At 44.2% G+C, this 24,704-nt stretch overlaps 1 protein-coding gene across 1 annotated transcript in view; it reads right to left on the bottom strand.

Annotated features, from left to right (window-relative positions):
• Positions 1 to 1,492: 1,492 nt before the first annotated feature.
• Positions 1,493 to 24,704, bottom strand: part of Tmem178b (transmembrane protein 178B) — a 367,696-nt gene continuing 344,484 nt past the window's right edge. The window contains exon 4 of the mRNA XM_090333420.1: positions 1,493 to 4,495. Coding sequence (XP_090189546.1) covers positions 4,245 to 4,495 — 251 coding nt within the window. The 3' untranslated portion in view covers positions 1,493 to 4,244. The remainder of the gene's footprint in view (positions 4,496 to 24,704) is intronic.

Below are 24,704 nucleotides of genomic sequence, written 5' to 3'. Positions count from 1 at the left end.
CAGTGCCAAGGACAATCTGGCTGGTATGCACCCATTACTTCTAGAAACTTTTCCTATTTCTAGTGAGAATGGTAAAATCAGCTCTCACTCTGATTCATCGCATTTCCCTGGGAAGGGAAGGATTGTTCGTGGAGATGCTGAGTCCCTGGAACAGAGAGAACATTTCTGGAAAAGCAGTTTCCCTTGAACAACAAGGGAACCAAATATCCCACAGCAAGAAATCCCAGGCTGACCAGGTGCCATTTCTCCCCACTCTTACCCGGGTCTTTTGAACACCAGTTAATCCACATTGTCAGCATAAGCCAAGGGAAGACAGTTCATTCTAAATACCTCTGAATGACGCATTTGAAAGCTCACTGTGATTCTGATTTGACTCAGGTGGGCAGCTTAGAGATGGAAGACGCACATCTTCCCATAAGATCAGGACCGCCATGCATGGCACTTTCATGTTAGACAGATAGGGAGATAAGAGTCTCAGCTGATCTATCTTCTCCAGTTACAGAAGGAAAGGCAGCCTTACAGCCTCACTCCTAGAGGGAGAATCTACCAGCATGGTGCTAGGACTCAGGGTGCTGCTCAGAGACATGAGGTCAAGGGAGGATGGTCTTGACTTGAGGGATTTATCCCACCCCTGAGACTTCATGATCCCTGAAGGTAAAAAGTGTGGAGTTGTTGAAAGGCCTCTGCTTATGGGAGGGTTGACACTCAAGCCTAGAGCCACAACATCGGGACTGCTTAGAGTCTCTCTCTGCCATCTCTAGATGACAATTTGTACTGACCAGAGTTGATGGTTCCAGAGGTGGAAGAGAGGAAGGAGAGAGGAAAAGGGAACAGAAAAAGAAAATGTAACTCCCAGAGTGAGAACAGCAAAAACCTTGACCTTCCTCCTTTGTCTCTCCTGCCAGACAAATCTTGCCTGAATCCTCAGTCCAGTAGGGGAGGAAAGGAAGCAAAAGTTGAAATGAACCTCACATTCAATGCTGATTTTCATGTAGCCCAAAGGACAAGCATAGATCTATGACTTGCATACACATACAAGGAGTTTGAACTTGACCTGGGTAGGAACTCCAGGCCTGATTGAGACCATGGAGTCTCAGTCCTATCACAAGGCAGGGAGATACTACGATCTGGAATAAAAACAGTTTGACCTTGGGGACCTAGCGAGTTAAGGATCTTTTCTTTCTTCTCCTTTGCTTCTTTCTCAGCCATCTCCTAAGCAAACTTCAGGGAACAAGGTCATATGGCCTGACCTTGATCTTCATAGTTGCTGTCATTCCAACCATGTGTCTGGGTATGAATTTGCTCTCAGGCAGAGTTAGACCCCAGAGTGTGAGTCTCTGCACCTGTCTGGCTCCACTACCACAAAAGTTGCCCAATGGTCTTGCTTTACAGATGGTTGTAACCCTTCCTGAGAATCCTAACATTTTAGCGCTGCTTATGTTTCCAAAGAAGGCAGTAAGATTTCTTACAAGTCTGTCACAAAGACAATTAGACATAACCAATAATCTGCCCATGATAGATATGATATAAAAAAGAGTGTGTAAGTAATGAGAAGTCTATGGGCTAGAATCTTCAAATGTGATTTTTGTAAAGGAAAATTGAAAAGAGTGTCTCATTTAAAGTATCTCCCTTCTCTTTCTGCACCTGGAAAACACACCGAGAACATACATCCATTCGCAGAGAAATTCCATCTCAAACGTTGTTTGTGGGCTCCCTGCCTGTTCCTGCCTGCCTTAAGACGTTTGTAAAGAATATACGAGGTCTCCCAACCTGCCATACTTATCTTCACTTTTCCTCAAGCCCACATTTGTCCTTCCCCTTAGTTTAAAATAACTCTAACTTGCTGTCTGAAGAAAAATAAAATCCTCGATTGGCAACCTGGTGTCTGTTGAAAATGATTTTCCCTTCTTCTGGAATAAATCCTTCATCATAAAAAGAATCCTTAAAACCTCAAGTGGAAGCCAACAGCATTTCCTGCTTCTCAGTTCACCCTCATTGCCCAGCATACCCACAGGCCAGGGTACTCATCCAAGAGACCCTTTGCAGAAGCAGCCCAGGCTCCCTGTGAAGGATTCTTGAGGAGTGCATCCACACTTGTGTGCAGGTACGCATCAACACGAGCACACGCAGAATGCACCAGATAGATACATGCATATAGAGACCCATGTTCAAGTCCACTGGATGTCACACCCAGATATGAATTACATACACACTCAAAAAGAGCCCGTGAGACAGGCAGCACTTGCATCCTGGTGGGTGGAGGAGGGGTAGATGGAGAGTCACTGGTTAGTGGATGAGACGATGGGGAGAAGTATAGAAAGATAGGAGATGAAACGGAACATGGAGGAAGAAGTCTATGGAGTGGCTGGCACAGTTCCCAAAGTGGTCTAGTTACACAACTGCATTTTCTGCCGAATGGCTACCTGCAGTTGCACCAGCTCGAGGACTCTTATTTTGCCTCCCCAGGACTGTTAGGCTCCTACATACAGCATTCACAACTCTGGCTGGCTTCTTCCCCTGTGGGTAGCTGTAGTACCAATCTATTCAAGGGCATGTGAGACGTTGGGATGGACAGGTACCATCTCTGCTTGGGTGCTAGCCACTAAGACAGGTATTTTGGGATTCATAGCCTTGAGTATCAAGAGGAAAGGAAAGATGACGGAAAGAGTCAAGGGTTACCCATTAATTTACACAATATCATACAAACTAGAGCCCATGGGAAATGGAGGTGCTCTCTCCACATGTGACCCACTTCATCTGTACAGAGGTCACCCTTAGGAAAGGGGCAGATGTTCACTGACAAAAGATACCCCCACCCCCTGCCATGGGGCGTGAAGGTCTTGTTTGGTATACGTACATGTACATCAGCAACCAGAGGCAACATCCTGTTTCCCTCCTGAACCGTGCGTTCCCCCTCTTCTCTCATGGCTTTTGTGCCCAGTTGTGTCTTGAACTTCCAAAATTAGAGGACTAAATCTTGCAGAGTTCCAGAACTGTAATGCGAAGAACCATGGGGTCCTCTGGCCCGATGGTTTTGTTCTTGGTTTTGCCCTCTGGGAATGTTAGCTGTACCAAAAAATAACAGAAAATAAAACGCAACACAAACAATAAAACCTCACTCTCAGGAAACATTTACTATATTTATGTGCGCGCACACACACACACTCACACACACATACACACATACACATACATGAACCCACATTTCCAGGGATCTACAGCTACAGGACTGGCACCCATACAGGCCTGTCCCTGGTAACACTGCCTAGGCCTGGGGCCTCCATCTTGGGCCAAGAAACCTCCACAGTGTTAGACGCAGTAATCATAATGCAATATGAAATCACCCAATGTACATGCACACATGCGTGCATGTGTGCACGGACACGCACGCGCATGCGCGCGCACGCACGCACGCGCACACACACACACGCACACACACACATCACAGCATCACTGCTCCAAGGCTTCAGTCTGCCCAGGGAGTGCAGGTGGGGGAGGGCAGGGCAGCCTCTTGTTTAACTTGGGTATAAGGCAGCTGGAAGGTAAGACTGGGTTTTCTGAGCAGCCACTGAAGTATCCTTTGATTGATGTGGATCTTGCCCTCTCTCTCCGTGTGTTTTCTCCCCTTCCCACCTCCAAAACTTTGTCCAAAAGTTTGGCCACAAAGAGAAAACTTCCTTCTCAGTTTGTTTTCTCTTGGACTTGTTGTCTGTTGCTGGCAAACCAGGAAGGAGATTGAAAGAGGAAGAGCGGGAGAAGTGGTTCTAAAAATGGGCTCGAAGATGTGGTTACATTCGATGAACTTCGGAGCCTTGGTTCTCCAGGATGGGACGGCCGGGGGTGGTGTCTTCTCCTGCTGGCCCAGAGTCTAGCACATGCTTGTCTACATCTGGGTTTCTTTGTACCACTGCCATTGTTCCTTCCAGTGCACCCCCACATCCTCACAAGGGACGGGGATCAAGACACTACTGCAAGTAGTGGTGGCGTTTGTTGTGTCTTCAAGAAACCATGAAGCCGAAAAGTCAAGAATGGATGGAAGAGCCACAAGATGGGGACACATTCCCCATCATAGTGATGAGGCAACACAAAGTCCAGCGAGATGCGGGTGCCTGAGCCAACTTGTCGCTACCTTGGCACTGGCATCATCTTGATTCATTTTATATATGTATATTATATATATATTTATATATGTGTGTGTGTACGTGTGCGTGTGTATGGTTTGTTTGTTTGTTTGTTTGTTTGTTTTAGCACACTGTCCCATTCTCGGGTCTGGATTTAGGGCAGTTGGTCCTCGGGACAGGTTGGACAGAGGGGGCCAAGGTACAGAAGAATCCCGAGATTAGTGTGAGGCCCAGGCCCCCCCATGCACAGAACATGGACCATCCATAGCCATGACTGATGTCATCTGGGAGTCCATACAGGTAGCGAGGGTAGCGTGACAGCTCAAAGTTGATCCCAGCCACACAGGTGCACAGTGAAATAATGCAGAAGGTTCCTGGAGAACAGGGGGGGAAAATATGGGATGGGGGAATGGGGAAATGGAGAAGGGAAGGGAAAAGGGAGAGAGAGAGAGAGAGAGAGAGAGAGAGAGAGAGAGAGAGAGAGAGAGAGAGAGAGAGAGAGATTAGGACTACTGTACTTTCAATTTTTTGTGCAAAGGAAATGAGGAGATGCAAATAAGAGCAGGCTGTTACCAAGGTGGTCATGTAGAAATACTCATGGGGAGGGAAAGTATTAAAGAATCATCAATTCCTTACTTTCTAATAATTACCCACTCTTGAACAAATGCAGGAAATCTCTCCCTTGGAAAAATACCCTCAATAAATATCAGATTAGAGTTATATAGAGCAGAGGGGCACAGTGCATTCGGCTCATGTTTTGAAAAGCAGTTAAAACCTGTGTTTCTTAGGAAACATTGGAAGCATCCAATGGGTACTCCTTTAACAAACAACAACAAAAACATTCTTGCCCCACCCCCTATATATAACATCTTTTATAACATTAGGTCTTTCTTTAATCTACCCACAAATTGCAACCCTACCCACCGGAAATACAAACAACCTTGATTTCTTTACTTTCCGACTCCCAGAAATCTTTTTCCATTTTCAATATGATAGCATTTCCCCAACAGTTCTCCCAAGAATACTAATTCTCTCAGGTATCTTTGCCAGGTGGGAGATAGAGTCAAAAACATTTGCCATACTGCACATGCCTTTTTGCCTCCATAATCCAAGTATGTGTCATGTGTCAAATCTACTTCTGAACAAGTTTATTTGATCATGGGTCTTCCTGTTAAAAATATTACTCATGTTAGCCTCCAGTGAAAAGATCCCGTGAGGTGGCAGAGAGGGATCAAATGATTTAGAGTTATAATACTATCTTTTTTTTTTGTTAGTTATGGGGCTTGAACTCTGGGCCTGGGCACTGTCCCTGAGCTCTTCACTTAGAGCCATAGATTCACTTCCTATATTCTAGTGGTTAATTGGAGAAAAGAGTATCATGACTTCAGTGTCCAGGCTGGTTTTGAACCACAATCCTTAGATCTCAGCCTCCTGTGCAGCAAGGATTATAGGTGTGAACCACTGTGCTTGACTATAATCCTTGCTTTAACCAGTGCAAACATTTGATCTACCTTGAATGAACTGAAGAGCCTTGTCAGCATTTGCTCTCATTTTCCTTGGATGATCACTGATAATATGCACAGCTGGATTAATGAAAGGCCAAAGGGGTGGCATATTTTCTAAGGGGAGGGAATAATTAGTGTGACATACAGTTTTCTATTTTATTGTAAAAATTCTTGCTTCATGACAGCCAAGTTTCTCTAAGATGGTACCTTATGTCTAGCAGAAATCTCCAGCAAGGGAAAGGAATAATGGGAGTCAAGAATTCATGACCACTATAACAGTTGTAGTTGCTGCATTCCTGCTACACATTATGTGCTAGGTTCTATGCTAAGTACTTAACAAGCATTGAATGTTTCACTCTTAAGACAACTCGGTGAGGTGGATTGTGCTATTTTCTTTATTTTTCTCAATGAAGGAACTGAGACCCAGAGAGGTTAAGACCATGCATCCAGGGAGCAGAAAAGCCAGGCTTCAGTCTTTAGCAGTTGTATCCCCAATGCTACTTAAGATTAGCATCAGCGATATAGTCCCTTCCAGAGCCCCCTAACCTCCCACTGGGCATTTGTGTATAGTTTTGAAGACTTGTGGAAGCAGATGACTAGGTCTCAGTCCAGTGCCAGTTTCTGGTTCACAGGTCTTGGGGCTTCATATATTGCTAGATGCCGGTGATGGTGCTCATCTGGTGACCACGGGAAACCACTAGATTAGCACAAAAGTTTTATCAAAGAAAGAGGACATTTAATTGGCCAAAGCCCAGATCACAGGAAGAACTACTAATAGACGATGACATGAAAAGTACTCAATTTTATCCAGAATCCGAGAACAGAAAATTAAAGGCATAGTGAAAGAGCATAGCATGTCAAAATAGCAAACTTTCAATTTGTTTTTTGTCATCTTGCCATTAATAAATTATTATCTCCAAATCTAGTAAGGGCACCCTAACATGGACCATCTCATAGACTCCAGGGGCATTGTAAGCTAGCATTTCTTTACAGGAAAGTGACTATTAAACTACGCATACCTTTCTTTAATCTAAAGATAAGAAAATAGCCCCATCTGAAGGTTTTTGTGGTGAGGAGTTGCTGGAATGGAGGGACCTTGGTGAGTCTAGCTTTGGGGGCAGCTTTATATTATTCTTTGGGCTGGGACATTTGAGCTTTGCCTGGAGCCTTGCAAGGGGTGAAGGCACTTTGATGACTCTAATGATGACTACAACAGGAGTGTAGAGGACGATGGGTGTGTCCAGAGACAGAGATGGCTAGAGCATGCTGTGGCTATGACGAGCAGGCAAGAGGATCTGGTAAGAGGGGCCGAGCCGTGAGACCCCAGTGGCTTAGTGAATGATTATGTGTGGAGAAGACAGGAAGAAGTATGTCAGAGGCAACTTGGGCACAAGCACAGCATCACTGAAATGTCCACGTGGGTCACATGTGTATAGGTGCACGAACGTAGTGCTTGTGAACGTGTGTGTGCATGTGCACATCTCACAGGCATGAAGGTGAATGCATGTGCACATTTCACATGTGTGCATATTTGTGTGCATCTCATGCGTGTGTGAGTGTGAACAACTATATACCTATGGGTATGCCTATGTACAGATGTATGTACAAACACACACACACACACACACACACACACACACACACACACACTTGCAGGTATTATACAGAACTAGGTCTTAGAACGAATTGTTTGATGGTTCCTAGGGCAAATGATTCTCACCCAACTTTCCAAATCAGACCTGGGCACCTTCAGTTTGGGGAGGCTTTCCAGATGACTTCCACACATTAGCTTACTGGTATCCTTGGGCCAGGCAGAGGTACCCTGTTACCTGGACACAGATCCAGGAGGGAGCAGCAGGGCTGGGAAAGGGGAAGGCCTAGCCTGTGGAGCTCAGCCAAGGAGAGAGCAATTGCCTGAGATGGCGAAGCAAAGAAAGCTGACATGAATGTCAAATAATACAAATTCAAAACACAGGCTGCTAAGAAGGATGAGGACATCGTTCTGCCTTTACTTCCTGTAAGTATGGAATCTTTAAAGAATTCCTCTTGCCAATAATTCCATAATGTAGGAAAACTGTATGGCTCTCTCACTTAAGACTGTGTGTGTGTATACCTGGAGTTTGAAATCAGGGTTTTGTACTTGGCTAGGTAGGCCCACTCTTGCTTTAGCCATGCCTCCAGTCCTTTTTGCTGTTTTTTGTTGTTGTTGTTTTTAGATAGGGTCTTTCATTATGCCCAGGGCCAACCTGGACCCTGATCCTCTTATTTATGCTTCTTTCGGTAGCAGGATATCAGGCACGAGCCACTAGCCACTGTGTTCACTTATTAGTTGAGATTAGGATCTCACAAACTTTTTCTCTAAGTGGGAAGCAGGTCTCTGTGGAAGAATAGGATATTGCAAACAATAAGCTGAAGGGGGTCCCCATACAGAAAGCACCCCTCTTGTCTTAGAGCCAATGCCTGAGATAAGATGATATCTACAGACTCCCTATTGCAATTTCTCAGTTGTAAGATACTTCCTGCTGCCACAATCACCTGTAGAACTTCCAGCATCAGTTGGAACAGGAACTGCCATAACAAATCACTTGTGTCCTTCCTTCTATTCTTGCTCCATATATTAGCTGGTGAGATTTTTTTTTAGAAATGAGCCAGATTGTGAATTTAGTCTGTTTAAAACCCTCCAATAAATACAATTCAACTTTTACATCTGGTCCATACTGGCATTACTTGAGAGATTCTGCATGTTAGATCAAATTCCTTAACCTTGGCTTTTATAGTTCCTATACACTAGCAACACTAGAGACTAGAATGTTTTGCAAACTAGTAAAACAAGTTGCAGGCTTTTGCTCTTGGTGTTCCCTTAACCAGAATGGCCTTGTAATTATTTGAAGATCCCAAATCGAATCCTTGGAGGGACTCTCCCCAGCCTTTTCTGAAGTAGCACCTACCCTAATAGTCTTCAGTCATGAAGATGTTGTAAAAAAATGCCACTGAAAAAGGAGGGAATATCAAGATTTCCAGCTGTCTCTCCTCTCTTTGAGCAGAATAACTCTGATTTGATATATTTCCAGGGGAAATTTCACTGGATTCTTGTAACCTAAACAATTTTGAAAAGCACCCATCTTGCCCCTTTGGAGGGAAAAATTAAGGTATGCCATTGCAGAAACTCTCCTTTGGGCCACAGAGTCCAGGCTGGCTGCTCTATTAGTGAACCGTCCATGCCTCTGGCAGAAGTCTCTCTTCAGTCTCCACTCATTCTTGCTGGTCCTGCAAGGGGCCTCAGACTCCTCAATCCAGCCCTTCAGGCAACCACAGCCAGTAACAGTTAGTTGGAATGAGAAATAAAAACTAATTATCCTCTCTGTGCCAGGATGTTTGCTGTCTCAGGCTGAGATTTCCTAAGTCTAACTAGACACAAATAAGGACCCACCTAAGGAGCTGAGGGCTGAGAAGATCTGTTGGCATGCGAAAAGTGGTACTTTGCAGCAGACTCTACCACATCTGGGGTCACTCTTGTAAACATGTGGGCAGGAAGCCATGGCCCAGGGTGCAACGAGCTATGTGTTAAGTGTTCCCTTCTTATAGGTCAAATGCAGTATCTGCCTCCTTTGATGACCATCTACCTATATCTTTATCCAGGACTCACCAGTGATGTCACCTAGCACACCTGAGCTGGACACTTGTCCCTGGGAATCCTGATTGGAAGAGGGGAGGAATTCATAGTCCCATGATCATGGTTCCCCTCCAGCTTCCTCCTTCCCAGGGAGCATGAGAGGAAACTTTCCATGCCCAGACTTCCAACTCCGGTTCCAACTCCGAAGACAGTTTCTTCCACCTCCTTCACTCAGTTGCCATCTCTAATTAATGTTCCTCTGGATGCCAAATACTAGAGTGGAGTTTCTCACTAGTTTTCTTGGCTGTTCAACAACTTCCTCCTGCTTCTATATCTCCTTGGTTTCCCAGCTGCCCTGAAATCAGGCTTCATTACATCTCCTTGGCTGTTTCCTCTCAGTCTTCTAAGGACTTGCCAGCTGCCATTTGTCTTTTCAGACTAGCAGGTCTCTGGCTGTCCTCACATCCTGTGTCATGCCACATACTCTCTGGTAATGACCCCATTTTTCCTTCTAGAACTATCACCAGTACATGATTGATAGATAAAGGTTAGCAATTCCTTTTTTTCCCCCACACCCCCGTCCACGATTATGGCATGTCCAAAGTGTCTGCCACCACCCCATGCTACAATTTACATGTGCTATCCAAAAATTCCCACATTGAAAACTTAATTCCAAGATTCCTATGGGACTGCATTTGAAGGTGGGGCCATTGAAGGGTGATGAGCTAATTATTAGATGATGTCCTGAGGATGGGTGCCCGTGGTGGCATGAGTGGTTTTGTAGGATGAGGAAGGGAAGTCTGAACCAGACCCCTTCTCTTACTATCTGAACAAGTGTCATGCTCTTAGTCATTCCAATCTCCAGCCATGAGCCAAATATATGCCCACACTTTATGAGTTACCCAGTCTTGGGTGTACTCACATGTCTGGATCCACTCAGAGAAGTGCATTATTATGCCATTATGTTATGCCGTGAACATCATAAATTTGTATGATGCTCCTCTAGAGACAGTAATTTCTCCCCTATGTTAGGATGTTTGTGGCTTTATTATACACAGGGCCTGCCACTGATCAAAAAAGTCATTATGAAAAGCATGACATATATATATATCTATATATCTATATATATATCATCCTCTTGTCGGTCATGGGGCTTGAATTCTGGGCCTGGGCACTGTTCGGGAGTTCTTCCGCTCAAGGCTACCACCCTACCCCTTGAACCATAGCATCCACTTCTGGTTTTCCTAGTGGTTAACTGGAGACAAGAGTCTCACAGACTTTAGTGCCCAGGCTGGCTTTGAACCGTGATCCTCAGATTTCAGCCTCCTGAGTAGCTAGGATTATAGGCCTGAGCTACCTACCGCTCCTGGCTGCATGACTATATTTTCATAGCAACAGAAAATGAACTGAGATGCTCCATTGGCCAAAAAGTTCTTTTAAGTTCCGGACTTCTTGCTTTTTCTAAGCCTTACTTCCATGGTGGAGAGATCAACCATTCTGATGGGCTGGAATTTGGAGCAGGTGGGTATCTGAGCGTGGAACTTTCAGTCCTAACCTGGGAAGTCTTGGTTTCTTCCAGTTTGGCTGTTCACTGTAGGACTCACCTTGTACTGGACACTACTGCCAGACAGGGTGAGAGTGACCGCATCAGAGGGGTTGTATTGTGAGCAGGAGAAATGATCACACTTAAGTTAGTGGAAGCACAGAAATTTGGGTCCATGAAGCTTATTACTAATGTTAAGAAATGCCAGACTAGGATAGCATTATTTGGGGGTTGCTTTTGTCACCTTGAAATGTCACCAGGGATACTTAAATAACATCATAATAATACCTCATCTAGTACCATCTTAAAGGTTAATAACCAGGATTTTAATTTTTCTTTCCTTCTCTTTTTTTGGTCAGTCATGGGGCTTGAACCAAGGGCCTGGGCACTGTTTCTGAGATTTCTCAAGACAAGAACTCTACTACTTGAGCCACAGTACCACTTCAGGCTTTTTTCTGTGTTTGTGGTACCCAGGAATTAAACCCAGGGATTCCTGCATGCTAGGCTAACACTCTAGCACCCGGACCTCTTTTCCATTTTTTGTTTCCTTCTTTCCTTCCTTCCTTCCTTCCTTCCTTCCTTCCTTCCTTCCTTCCTTCCTTCCTTCTTTCCTTTGTGTTTATGTCAGTAATGAGGCTTGAAATCAGGGCCTCTTGCTAAGCCTTTCTTTCTTTCTTTCTTTCTTTCTTTCTTTCTTTCTTTCTTTCTTTCTTTCTTTCTTTCTCTCAAGACAGGTACTCTACCATTTGAGCTATGGCTCCACTTTTGGCTTTTTGTTGGCTAACTAGACATAAGAATCTCTTAGATTTTTCTGCCCTAACTGGCTTCAAACTGCAATCCACAGGTCTCAACCTCCTGTGTCCTATAGATCTCAGAGGTAGAATTATAGACATAAGCCACAGGCACCCAGCAACTAGGATATTTTTAAAGCTGATATTCAGAGTTACAGTATCAATGTATTGCTCAACTTACTTCTAAACACTAGGGTGCATAAGACAGAAAAGATGGCTCTTCCTGTGTGGTTGTTGCCAGATTAGTCTACACAACCTGGGGAGGGTAGAATCTGTTTCCACACCCCATAGGGATTCTCAGAGAAGCCATGGCAGTAACACCACAGCAGCGGACCCTGTGGAGAAATAGCATCAAAATGTAGGCCTCAGGCTAGGTGACAGAAATGCTCTTACTAATTCAAGAAGCCATCTCCTAGGAAACCAAGGCCCTTGCGAGGGTTCTCATGGGGGAAGCAGAGCAGTTACATATTATGCACACAACCATTTCCCCAAATATCTATTCTTCATGTGACCAAGATGTGCCCACAACCTTCACTGGTGTATAATTTCTCCAGCTTTCTAGAGCTAGAAATCCATCTGCATGACATTTTTGTGCTCTCAGGAATGAGAAATGATGTCTGTGTATTCCCAGCCTTGGCCTGTTTCTGTGTTACCTTGGCCTGTTTCTGTGCAGAGAGAGGTAGCCCCACACATTGTTGCAAAGGTGGAGATGCAGAAATATCCATGTTGGCAGGCATGTCAGGGATATCTGAGCAGCAGCTAAGTTCTCTCTCAGCTTCTCCTAGACTCAGACCCGAGCCAGCCATTACAACAGCAGCAAATCAGCACACAGAAAAGGGATCCTTGCTCCTTCCACAGTGCTGTATTCATCCTAGGAAGCTGATGCACATTAAATCCTTTCTTTGCTTAGATTAAATGCCCCAGCAGCATTCAGCTCTTGAGAGCACTTTATCGTCATGTTCAGGGCTGCATGGAATATAGATTACTGTTGATTATACACCATTGCATCATCGGCTGTCAACAGGCAGGTCACAGGCCTTCAGGCCCTCACTGAGACAGGCAAAGCATGGTGGGTGCATTGGGGAAGAGAATGCACTCCAAGGATTGGGGCTGGTGGGCAGGGTAGAATCACCCAGCATTCAGCAAACTCGAGGCTGAGACTGCCAGGAGCAGAACACACAGGCCTCACATCCAAGGCAGGAGAGATTTTGTGTTCCCCAGACAATATTTTTACACCACAAGGCTGTTTTATACCTCAGCAAGTTTATGCCACAGTATGCAACAGTTCCAAATCAATATAGTGAAAGGACTAGTCTGTATGTACAGGTTGGCATCGATTCTCAAGAGAACACAGCTATCAATCTATCAGTGTAAGTATTTTGGGGTATGCTACAGTTTTTTTTCAAAATGTTACCTTTGTGGCAAGTGGGAAAGTATTTTAGGGATATATTTATAGTATTTCTTTAGACTATATGTGAATAGAATATAACTTAAATCTAAAAAAAGAGAATACAGTTGGCCTTTTGCATCAGTGAGTTACACACACACACACACGCACGCACATGCACACACACACACACACACACACACACACACGCACACACACACACACACTGGATCAAGACCTTGTTGGTGTATTTCAAGCCTCTCTGCCTCAAGCTGAGTCCAGCAGTGTCCTGTCTAGGTCTGAAGTGGTCAGTCTACTTACACACCAAATTTGACTGCAAGATCAGCTTTCATATGGGTGTTATTATGCTACAGACTAAAACATTTCCATTTGAACTTGCAAAGTATATTGATTTTTTTAAAAAGAATATACTCTACCTCTGCTGTCTTCTAAAAGAACTAATTAGTTTCTATCAATAAAAAATTGTTTTAATTATAGAAAAAGATTTGGTGTATACTGAACATGTTCAGGTTCTCTCCCCACCATGAGTTTTTGCTAAAGAACATAGCACAGCAATTAATTCACATAGCATTTAGGTTGCATTAAGTACTGTAAGCAATCAAGAGATGAATGATGTGCATTTTATACAAGAGGTCTGAATACCAGCAGATTTTGGTTTATATGAAGGGTCCTCAGATATGGTTAGAAGGATGTATCCAGATTCCTGACGTAGAATCTGTAGTCTTAAACCTTGGGGATGCTTTTTTTTACACATTCAAAGGAGAGCCACCAAATCTAGGAACAGATGCATGCATTGCATTGTGGTCCTGAGAAATACCTATGTTGAATCTCTGACTGTATTTGGAGACCTGGGCCTCTGAAGCAGTACTTAAGTTAAAATAAGACCATTAGGGTAGACCCCCAACCCAACGTGACTCGTGTCCTTGTAGGAGGAGATTAGGACATTGTAAGGGCCACCGAGGGTCTGCACCCGCAGGGTCAGCCTGGTCATCAATATGGGAGCGAGGCCATCTGAAAGTGAAGGAAAAGAGGCTTTCTAGAAAACCACACTGCTGCCATCTTAATCTAGCATATCCAGGCTCCACAATGATTAGAAATTCAAGTTCTGTCTTCTAAGTCACCTAGCCTGTGGCTATTTTGTTACAGCAGTTATGGAAAGCATATACAACAGGTGTATGCATACTAATTTGCTTAATAGTGTTACATTACAACACATAATGAATTAAAAATACCTCTTTCCAGACTTGACCTGATAGCTAGAAAAAGCAACTAAGCAGAGGCCAGTAACTTGCTCTATCTGTCTATATCTATCTATCTATCTATCTATCTATCTATCTATCTATCTATCTATCTATCTATCTATCTATCTTTTTATGCCAGTCCTGGGGCTAGAACTCAGGGCCAGGGTGCTATTCCTGTGCTTTTGTGCTCAAGGCTAGCACTCTACCACTTGAGCCACAGCTCCACTTTTGGCTTTTTTGGTGTTTAATTGAAGTTAGTTCTTGTGAACTTTTCTGAGTGGGCTGGCTTCCTGGCACAGTTGTCAGATTTCAGCCCCCTGAGTAGCTAGGATTATAGCTGTGAGCCACTGGTGCCTCGCTGCTCTATTTGGTTAATATGGCTAGCTATGTTTGGATGCCTGTCCTACAAGCTATCAGGTGGTAGTGTCTGGTTTTGTCTTAGCAACAGCAATGAGTATTACATCTCTATCATTTGAAGAAATGAGATTTCTAGGTTATGGGGCTTTTACGTGAAATATGGCCTTTAAATCAAGAAGGAAATGAAGCAGATACTAGGCCTGGTCCTCACCAGCTTCCTGTTCTTGTAAACTGTGATGCAGTGGCTGGAGTGTTTGTAAACCCGTGAGTGTGAGTGGGTACGTGTGCGTGCGCATGTGTGCACACAGGGGTGAGCATACATGTGCACTCCCACACCCTGCCTGTATGTCCCCACTTTATGTTTCAGTGGGTGCCTTAGATTTCAGGAAGCCTTTTTAGTTTCACAGAAATTCAGCATCTGAATAGTACCCTCTCTGCAGGATTATTTTGAAGAGCGATAATGATACATGTGAAAAGGCTTAGAGAAGTTAAAATTGATTTCTATATGTAAGGTATAATATTAGAAATGGAAAGCTTTAAGTGAGGTGGAAGAAAATTGTTCTTTAAGGGCCACCGTTTCCATCTCCAGCAGGCAGTCCACTCTCCCTGCTTCCATTCCAGGGCAGATGTCACCCTAGGAAGTGGAGGCTCTCCACAGAGATCAGAACACGTGCTCAAGAGTGACCCTTCATTCTGTGGACTTGGTTGGAGCCAAAACTATGCAACTTGGAGGGAATCTCAGAATCCACTTGGGAGACAGATCCTTCTTGGAAATGAACCTGTGTTTGAGTTCTGAAAGCCTCCGTATACCACGTGGTACCACATGGTTTTTGAAGATGTTTACCATGACTGTGTGGCTCCATCGGGAAGGGTCAAATCCCAGGAGGGGGCTAGGGAATCGCTACATAATGTGAGCTGAGGGCCTGCAAAGGAGTTGATTGCAGTTCCTAGATGGTTACTCTGAACTTATTTATTCAGTGTCTGTGAAGGCTGCATGTACATTATTTTAATCAATATAGCATCCTTTCCTTTTTCTTCTTCTGCATCTCTTGGAGATGGAAATTTAGAGATAGATATAATAGCATATAGATATATGCATAAGTATATACATTTATAGATGCAACAAATAATCATAACATTTAAAAAACTATCTCAAGTTAAATAATTTGCTGAAGGTCTCAAAGCATGAGATAGACCAAATATTTGACTTGGCTGTGATTTTGCCTGAAATTATTTGAGCGCAGAAACCTCTGAGAGGTATCCATTCCATTTCCTTCCAGATTCATGTGAGAGAAAGAAAGAGAGAGAGAGAGAGAGAGAGAGAGAGAGAGAGAGAGAGAGAGAGAGAAAGAGAGAGAGAGAGAGAGAACAAGGAGAGAGTAAAAGGAAAGAAGAAAAAAAGTATCTTCAGAAGCAACCATTAGAAACACTGGCCACTTGAGTTTTCCCACCTGACTCTAGATAGTCCGTGCTTCATAGAGGAAAAAGAAGATCTGCTGGGAACTTTCCCCGCAGAGGTGGGAGGAGAGTTTTGGAAAGGATGCAAATGAAGAGTGTAGCACCACATGTTTTTTCAGTGTGAATCTTTGCAGCTTCTTATCCATCTGGGCCTCAATTCAGAGCTGAGAGTTAGTGGGATCCAACTGGCTTCTTAACTAAACTGAGGGTGGCATCTACAGCTGTGCAGAAAGGAACATTCTCAAACTGTGATGAGCGAGCTTCCAAGAGTAAAGCCACTCTGAGCATGCCATCTTCCTGCCCCAGTCTCTTTTCTCTTCTTGCTGATGACAGTTTGAGAACCTCTAGAGTAGAGGACAATCTTGTCTACGTCTCTTGCTGGGGAGTGATGCTTGGAATGATACAGAACTTTTCTGGTACTGATTCTTCCTAGCTACCATGCAAGGTTCTTAGGCCAAGTCACATTACCTTGCCTCACCCCCAGGATTAGCATGAAGCTCCATAGGTACATGTAGATCTGTCAGGGCATGTGTGTCCTGTCTTGCTGACTATAAGGCTCTCCTGATGTACAGGAGACCCACTGACAGCTTACGCCAGTTTCCTGGAAGTACAGTTACAGCATGTTGGAAGTTGATTTAGTGGAAAGCAAAACTTGGGTACTGGCCATATCCCAGCTCATAGGGAGGGAACATCACTTCTTCTCTCGGGGCCATGATACTTTTGATCATAAAACGCAATAGCACCAAATCTCTGGTTCCTTTCTTTCCATTTAAGTGCCCCCGAAACCTCCGTCACTAGGGTCTCTGACTCAGCAAGGAGTAGCTTCCACTAATTTTGTTAAGAGGAGTGATCTGGAGGAAAGACACCACCTCCCTCCACCCCTTGACATGCTCGGAAGGAGAGGTAGATGAGATTACTGGATGTCATTACTCGACACCAATGTGCACACGAGAATCCGCTCTAAATTGCCTTGATTTTAAACATGGAGGGATAGGGGCCCAGCTGTTTAAGTGTCTGGGAGAAATTGGCTCTAAAAGAAGTCTTTCTGGCTTCTGCCCTCTCTGATCTAAGCCAATGCCATGTTAATTACAAGAGGAAGAAGCTAGGGGTGGTAGCCAGGAGATCCGGCGAGCCTGCCACCTGCTTTGGTTTACGGTTCCATCTGCCTGGCACATTTGTCAGCTTGGCCCTGACATTTCTTTGGGAGGCAAATCTATACTCGAATGAGTTCTTCATGCTGTCACCTCATTGCTGGGTCATGGAACATACACACAGCTCTGACATGGATAAAACTGGCCTATGTAAGTTATATGACAGGAATCGCTCCAGGTGCTTTACAAACAGCTCTTCAAAGTCCCCACACAACTTTACGGCAGTTTAGAGGAGGATACGGAGGCACAGAGATTCAGTTAACTGCCTGGAGTCACACAGCTAAAAGTATTAGAACCAAGATTCAAATCCATAGTTCAGTCTTCGTTATGTTGTCTCACGTGTGGGGTACTTCATGGGCAGTGCACTGCCTTTCTAGTTAGACTGCAGTCCATGTATGAAGAGAACTCCCGCCCCAAAATATGGAGCCTACATGCAGTGATGTGTAAGTAAGATGTATCGACTAGTTACTGAGGTAGGAAAAAGAGGCCCTAGCATTATCAGGGTGCCCTTTAGACGCGTGGCCTATTAACAGAATCTCACTGCCAACTTCTTCACCAGATTCGGGATCCTAACACAACTGTGCCTCACTCACCAGGGAAGGGGTGACTCTTGGGAGGGACCTGAACTTCCAGGGCAGAATAGTACATCTTAGTGAGAATCTTCCCGACTGGCTAGACACTAAATCCAATGGGCAGGGCTCACTGGTAGGTGGAAGAGAACCCACAAGAGCTTAGGTTTACTGCCTCAAGGGTAAGCCCTTGTCAGAGTGTCCCACTTGCAGCCACTGAACCCCTAGTTTTGCTACCAGCCATTCTACTTCCACCTTCCCCTGGGGACTGAGGAATGAGACATAATCACTCTTCTGCCCCTACCCCCTTCTGAATTGAAACTGTAATGAGAAAAGCTCCAGAGGGAGAAAGACTAGGAGCAAAACTGGCATGGTTTGCACCTGTGGTTTATTTCTGCTGAGGCTGGTGTGGCATCTATAGATCCCCTCAGGCTTCCATTTGGGGAGAGAGAACATTTTGGCTGGGGACAGTACACTCACTTGGATCTATGACCTCATATTGGTGGGTCAGAGAAAGGAAGATTGGCCTCCTGAAGCCAGCCTGGGTCTTGAGCCTGGAGTTCAGGATGAGAGCTACACCGAGAGTTGAAGGCCTGTGTGGTGCTGGATCCCACCAGCTCATCTTCTCCCAAGCTTAGCAATCAGAAAAAGAAGCCACTTCTCCCTTGGGAAGGAGGGCCTTAGGAGAACACAGCCTAGTTACTATCCTTCGAAGGAGACAGAAATAGAAAGAGAGCCTTCATGAGAGCTCAGCTGACCCCTGTCTCTGAGCCACGTTAATACAGGAGCCAAAAAGAGGCTGCCATCCAGAGGCTTCTGGGAAATGTGATTAGCTGAACATGTTAAGCGTTGAACCCTAGAGAGCATTTCAATAAATTAACTCATATTTTTAAGCCAAATGTAGCTGGCTGGGAGAAATGCGTAGGTTTTGTTAGCACAGCCACAGGAGGAAACCACCACGGGCATTTTTTCCTGTCCAGAACCCATACTGGGGGTCATATACCATCCTAGATTTACATTCTTAACTTTATATAAAGCTGTTTAAACATTTTTTGGATAAAAGGAAATTTTTGCTTCCTTCACCACAGAGTTTAGTTACACTGAAATATATAAAAACGGAAATGTATTAATGACAGGTGAAAACTTATACTAGACTGAATAAATAAAGACTTGGCATTTTGCTTCTGGAAAGTTTCCAGCTCTGGGACCAGGAGCACTTTCGCTTCATAGATGGGTATGAAAAGTCCTCTGTGGGACAGTGAGGAGAACAGAACATGCTTCCTGGAGTTTTTTCTTCAGCCTCAATATTTAGGTCTCCTGTGAGTCTGTCCTTGACTCTCCAGAAGAGAAAGGTCTTCTCAAGGTCATCTTAGTCCCCAGCTGCCACTGTCCGTATCCAAGCACCTCTGTGCCTGTACCCTTGCCTGGGTGTCCCTTCAGGATAGAGACCATGTATATTTGTAGCTATGTGTCCCTCAGTACTAACAGTATAATACTTAGCACATAGTAAGTGCCCAATTCATACTTACGGGGTTGAATTTAGATGGTAAATCAGATAATTAGGAAATAGAGTTGTGTCTATATCTAAAAGACTGCTGGAAGATGTTCTATTTATGTCATTTAGCACAAAGAACCCACAATCAAATCAAAGCTACCAGAAGCCATATTGGAATATAAAACAAAGATGACAAAATCACAAGTGGGGTAGCCAAAAAGAAAAGGACACTTTGGTACCACAGAGGTTCTGACAAAACAAAAAAGTAAAGAAAGGAAAGGATGAGAAGTCTCTCGGAGATGTTCACAATGAGGCTGAGTGCCATGAAAATGAGACAAGGGTTGAGTTCAGAGGAATCTCCTGGATTTAGTGAAGACAGATGGAAAATACTGCTGGGAGATGCTGACTGTAAGTTGAGCCTTGAGGGAAGCTCAGGTTAAAGGTAATAAAAGGTAAGGAGGAGCAGGTAGCAGTGAGGAGACACAGGGGCCAAGCTACTGGATTGTGGCTGCCATGGAACTGCAGGCAGGGAATGTTTGAATTTCATTCTATAAATATTGAGAAGCCACAGAATTTTTTCATCAAGTAATGACATGGTAATTAGTATATTTGAGAAAAGCAGTATGTTTTCAAGGATGAATTTAGGAAAAAGTAGGGAAATGAACATTTATGAAATTCTTATTCTTGGCTAAATGCATTTGCTACATATTATCTCATTTCAGCTGCACATCAACCCTACAGGGCAGATATCACTATCTCAATTTTACAGATGAGAAAAGGCAGGCTCAGATATTGGCAACCCACTGGCAGGACAGAGATTTCCACCAAAGGCTAAATGACTCCTCAAATACCACGGTGATAATCACAGCCCAGATGGCACTCAAGAAATGGAAGGAAATGAACGGGCCACTAAGAGCATTACAAAGGAAACACTGGCAGATGTTGACCATGGATGGAAAGGTGGTGGCAAAAATGAAAAGGTGAACGTGACCCAAGGGACAGGGCTGGCTTTAAGGATGTCCACAAAAGAAGCTCGACTTTCCTTAAGGGGAGGGAAATGGATGCCTACACAGGCCCAGGCATGTAGCATGCATTTGATGAGGGCAAAGGACATGTAGCAACGTATGCAGACAAGTCCAGCCGAAGGCATGTCTGAAATTCCAGAGCGAAGAGATGGCCAAGAAGCACTTAAAAACATCTACTCAAAGATATGTAAAAATACAGTATTGGAAATAAATGAAAGTAAACATACAAAGCTGGAGCTCAGAACCGACTATTCTATTCACGTGTTCTACATTTAACTCCACCAGGGATAAATGTCACTCTGAGGTGGGCTATTGTTGATAAGAGAGTGTGTTTAGAGAACAAAAGTAAAAAGAATCAACATCCCAAATTTAAAGATACAGTGAAGGACAAAAAAAATCAGAAAGGATGGGAAAATGGGAAGGGGGTGTGTGTGTGGCGGGAAACCTAACTATTGTCAGGAGACAAGAGTTTCAAGGAAAACAGATATAGGTGAGTCCTAGGAATGTGAAGAAGGAAAAGGCTCATGGGCAGATGACCAGTGGAACAGACAGAGTAAGCGCATTTTCAAGCGCTTGGCTTTATGGACATAGTGAGAACAGAAAACAGACTTCAAGAGTTGAATTGGATTGCTAGTTGAACTACAGAAGTAATAAGTAAGGATTATCCTTGAGCCCAAGCTTTGCCTTTTGTCTTAGAACATATGAAAAGATAAGGCTCTCAGCCAAAGAGAGTCATTTTTCTATTTTTCTAAGACATATTCCATGAGCAGAATTGTCCTCCAACTTTCTGCCACCCCCTAAAATAGCACCCTTTGTCTTCCACGTTGAGAGGTCTATATGAGGGTCATTGTTTACTCTAGCAGGTCAGCTGGATGTCAAGAAGTTAAGGAACTAATTGGGAGTTAGTGCTGCATGCTCATGAGAAACAAAAGTATCAGCAATGAAGTCGATTTTGAGTTTGAGTTCAATACTAAGCAACTGACTGTGCTTTTGGGCAATGCATTTGGATTCTGTCTGTAAGTACTGGGAACTGCAAAGAAAGCAAGTCATTGACCAACTAAGCTCTTCCATAAAAGTTATGAAAGTTCCACGATGATTAAATTAGTTTTCTGTCTGTGAAGGGTATGTGGTTCTGCTGATCTTGCCTGGATGCCTTTGTCTACCTCCCATCTGTCCTTAACCCCTTTAACTCATCCAAACCTCCATCATCCTCTCATTTCCACTTCCTGGGGCAGAAGAAAGTTAGTCCTTTTTCACTGATGCCTGTTCTAATTTCCTGGGAGGAGCTTTCCAGTGCACTGAGAGGAGTCTCTGTTTACTTCAGCAATGATCACTTTTCTTTGATGTAGGATTTTTTCAAGGGCTGGAGTTGGCCCGACAAGTTCTCTTTCTTTAAGACTTGCACATCTCCCTGAAAACATCCCAGAAGAGCTATGGGAGGGAGGCTTTTAAAATTGCTTAAGAAATTGCCAGAGTTTCCATGGTAACCAATCCCTGTGAAGTCTCCATTACATTCTGGGACTTTCTGTTTCCACTGAAGGGTGGTAAAGCAACCTGTTCATTTTCAACAAACATCCAACAGTGAATGTCTTTCAGCTACCCTTTCCTCTTTTCCTGCCTGCCATTCTCCATGGACAGTGCATTGTGTGGAAACAAGGAATCCCAATTCAGTGCAGGCCCAGGAAGTACATGGGCTTGCTAGAGCTGAGAGAGGGAGCTCACGATATAGGAGCCCAATCTATATCACCTTACTCAATAATTCAGACATGACTGGCATCTGTGTTGGTATAAGCAGCCTGGTGAGGAAAGCACCACCTAGGAGGAAACCATCCGTCCTACACGATAAGACAACCAAACTCATCCCCTCAGCCTGGACACTAAGAACCAAGACCACCCCTCCCTCTCTATAGGGACATGACTTTGCTATCTCCCATCTAGGACTATCTGGACCAAGAGAATAGTTTGATTACTCATTGTGGGAACTTCCCCCCAAATTCAACTGATTCAGCAAAAATATTCACAGATAGGTCCATCTTAAGGTTCTTTGAATATTTTACGTCTAAGTCCTCACCTGGCTTTTGCCATCTATCCTGACCACACCATCCTTAACCAACTGTTACCTCTTTATTCTTACATAAGCAAGTACTCATTCTGAAATGATGGCTTTAAACCAAACTTCCGATTCTCAGTAAATTCTAGTCTTCCCTGATGAGACTAGCAAACATTTCCCAGGTGGAACTCTTCCTGTCACGTGAGCAATACATTGCATCTTTCTTACTTTGGTGATTTGTGTTTAAGACACAATTTTCTTTTTACAATTATTGATTCATCAGGACAGCAGACTTAGGTAGAAGGGGAACTTCAAGCAGAATAGAGAACTGATCTGGTTTCTCGGGATCTTCCAGAGGCCCTGGGATAAAAGACTGCAGGGCTCTGAGGTCAGGAAGCATCAAGCAATGCTGGAAGATGAATAGGCTTCCAGAACAGCCTATGCAAATGCCTTCTTACTATTATGCTCTCCTAGTGTGCTTTGAAGTTCTTAGTGTTTGAGCAAGATGCACTGGATTTTCATTTGATACTGGGCCATCAAATTATGTAGTTGATAATGGATAAGTACCAAGCACTGCAAAACCTTCTGGGGATATATCATAATATCCTAAAGCCTGACCTGATCATCCTATGCATGGATGCAGTGTCCCAGTCTAGTGGAACCGGCCATGGCAGCCTCTGGCTGGGAGTTTGCTCTCGTGGTAGAGTGCTTGCCTCACATGCATAAAGACGAGGGTTCGATTCCTCGGTACCACATACATAGAAAAAGCCAGAAGTGGTGCTGAGACTCAAGTGGTAGAGCTCTAGCCTCGAGAAAGTCCAAGGGCAGTGCTCAGGTCCTGAGCTCAAGTCCCAGGACTGGCAAAAAAAAGGCATGGCAGTCCATATAGAGGCTCCAGCAGTGACACACCAGAGGGTAACTAGGGACATTAAAAGGTCACACAATACTGAATGCCACCCAGTGGAGAGCTCTAGAGCATTCTGAACTACACGAAGGAGATTAAGAACGCTCCGGTCAAACCTCTGACCACAGTCACCTAGATCCTTATGATCTTGGAATCACCACTTAGGAATCATTTCCATCTCATTCTGTGCCTACCACAAGCTCTTGCTCAACGTCTCCAGACCAAATAGGTTCCTTGTACATCCCTGCTTTTTGTGGTTTGTTTTTGCTTTGTTTTGAGGGGAGGAAGTAGTTTATTGGAGAAGAGTCTCATGAACTTTCCTGCCAGGCTGGCTTTGAACCATCATCCCCAGATCTCAGCCTCCTGAGTAGCTAGGATTACAGGTGTGAGCCAACTGGTTGCTGGCAATCTCAGTTCTTTTTGCAACAATTCTGCATCAAATCTTCCTAAGACATATTACCTCCATTCAAGCAAGACCCTTGCTTGTTGTCTGTCTCTGAAACTAGAATGTAAACATCCTGTATCCCAAGTGCACAGCAGATCATCATTTACTGAATGAGTGGGGCACTGACTGAATGAGTGGATAGGGAAGTGATTAGCCAGAGACACATTTATTTTTGTGTGGATTTCTTTTTCTTTCTCAATGGGTGATGGCCTGGCGCTGTCCCTGAGCTCTTCAGCTCAAGGCTACCACTCTACCCCTTAGCCTGGGCATTTTCCCTGAGCTCTTCAGCTCAAGGCTATCACCCTACCACTTGAGCAACAGCACACCTTCTGGTTTTCTAGTGATTAATTGGAGATAAGAGTCTCACAGACTTTAGTGCCCAGGCTGACTTTGAACCTCGATCCTCAGATCTCATCCTCCTGAGTAGCTAGGATTACAGGTGTGAGCCACTGCGCCTGGCTTTGTGAGGATTTCTTAGACCTATGGCAGACCTATAGAGTGCCTGTGTGGAGTCTGCTCAGACTCACAGTCAAGTGCTACTAAAGGCAGATATTTGTAAAAGATATAAACGATACAATAATATCTGAAATAAACTAAGAACAATGCTAGATATTGTTGTATGTTATTCACATGCCTTAACTCTAATTGCCATGGTTGTGCCTTAGCTGAATACCACAATTAGCCCTTTTGAATGGATGAGTAAATTGAAGAAAAGCATGAGGGGCAGATAAAGAACTTTCTAATGTCATGTGGCTACTCCAAGGCTCCTCTGATCCTGGAATCGATCTCTACAGTGGAAACATAAAATTCCTTCTTTTGTTGGGGTAATTCTTCTTGAACAAACACTCCCACCTCCAGCTAGGCGGCAGGAATGGGGAGATGCTTACTGGCTCACCTTCCACACAGGCACCTATCACTCTCCTTCCCATCTCCTTCCAGGGTCTGTTGTGTCTCGGCATTTTATCTGGGAAGTCAAGGACAAAGCGTTCTCCTGACCTGGTGAAGATGTGGTCCCGTGGCTTTGTGGG

The sequence above is a fragment of the Megascapheus bottae genome, chromosome 5 (genome assembly GCF_031878675.1).
Source record: "Megascapheus bottae isolate mThoBot1 chromosome 5, mThoBot2.hap1, whole genome shotgun sequence".
Lineage (NCBI taxonomy): Eukaryota > Metazoa > Chordata > Mammalia > Rodentia > Geomyidae > Megascapheus > Megascapheus bottae.
Note: the sequence above shows the minus strand (reverse complement) of the source record. Positions and strands in the feature narration are given on the sequence as shown.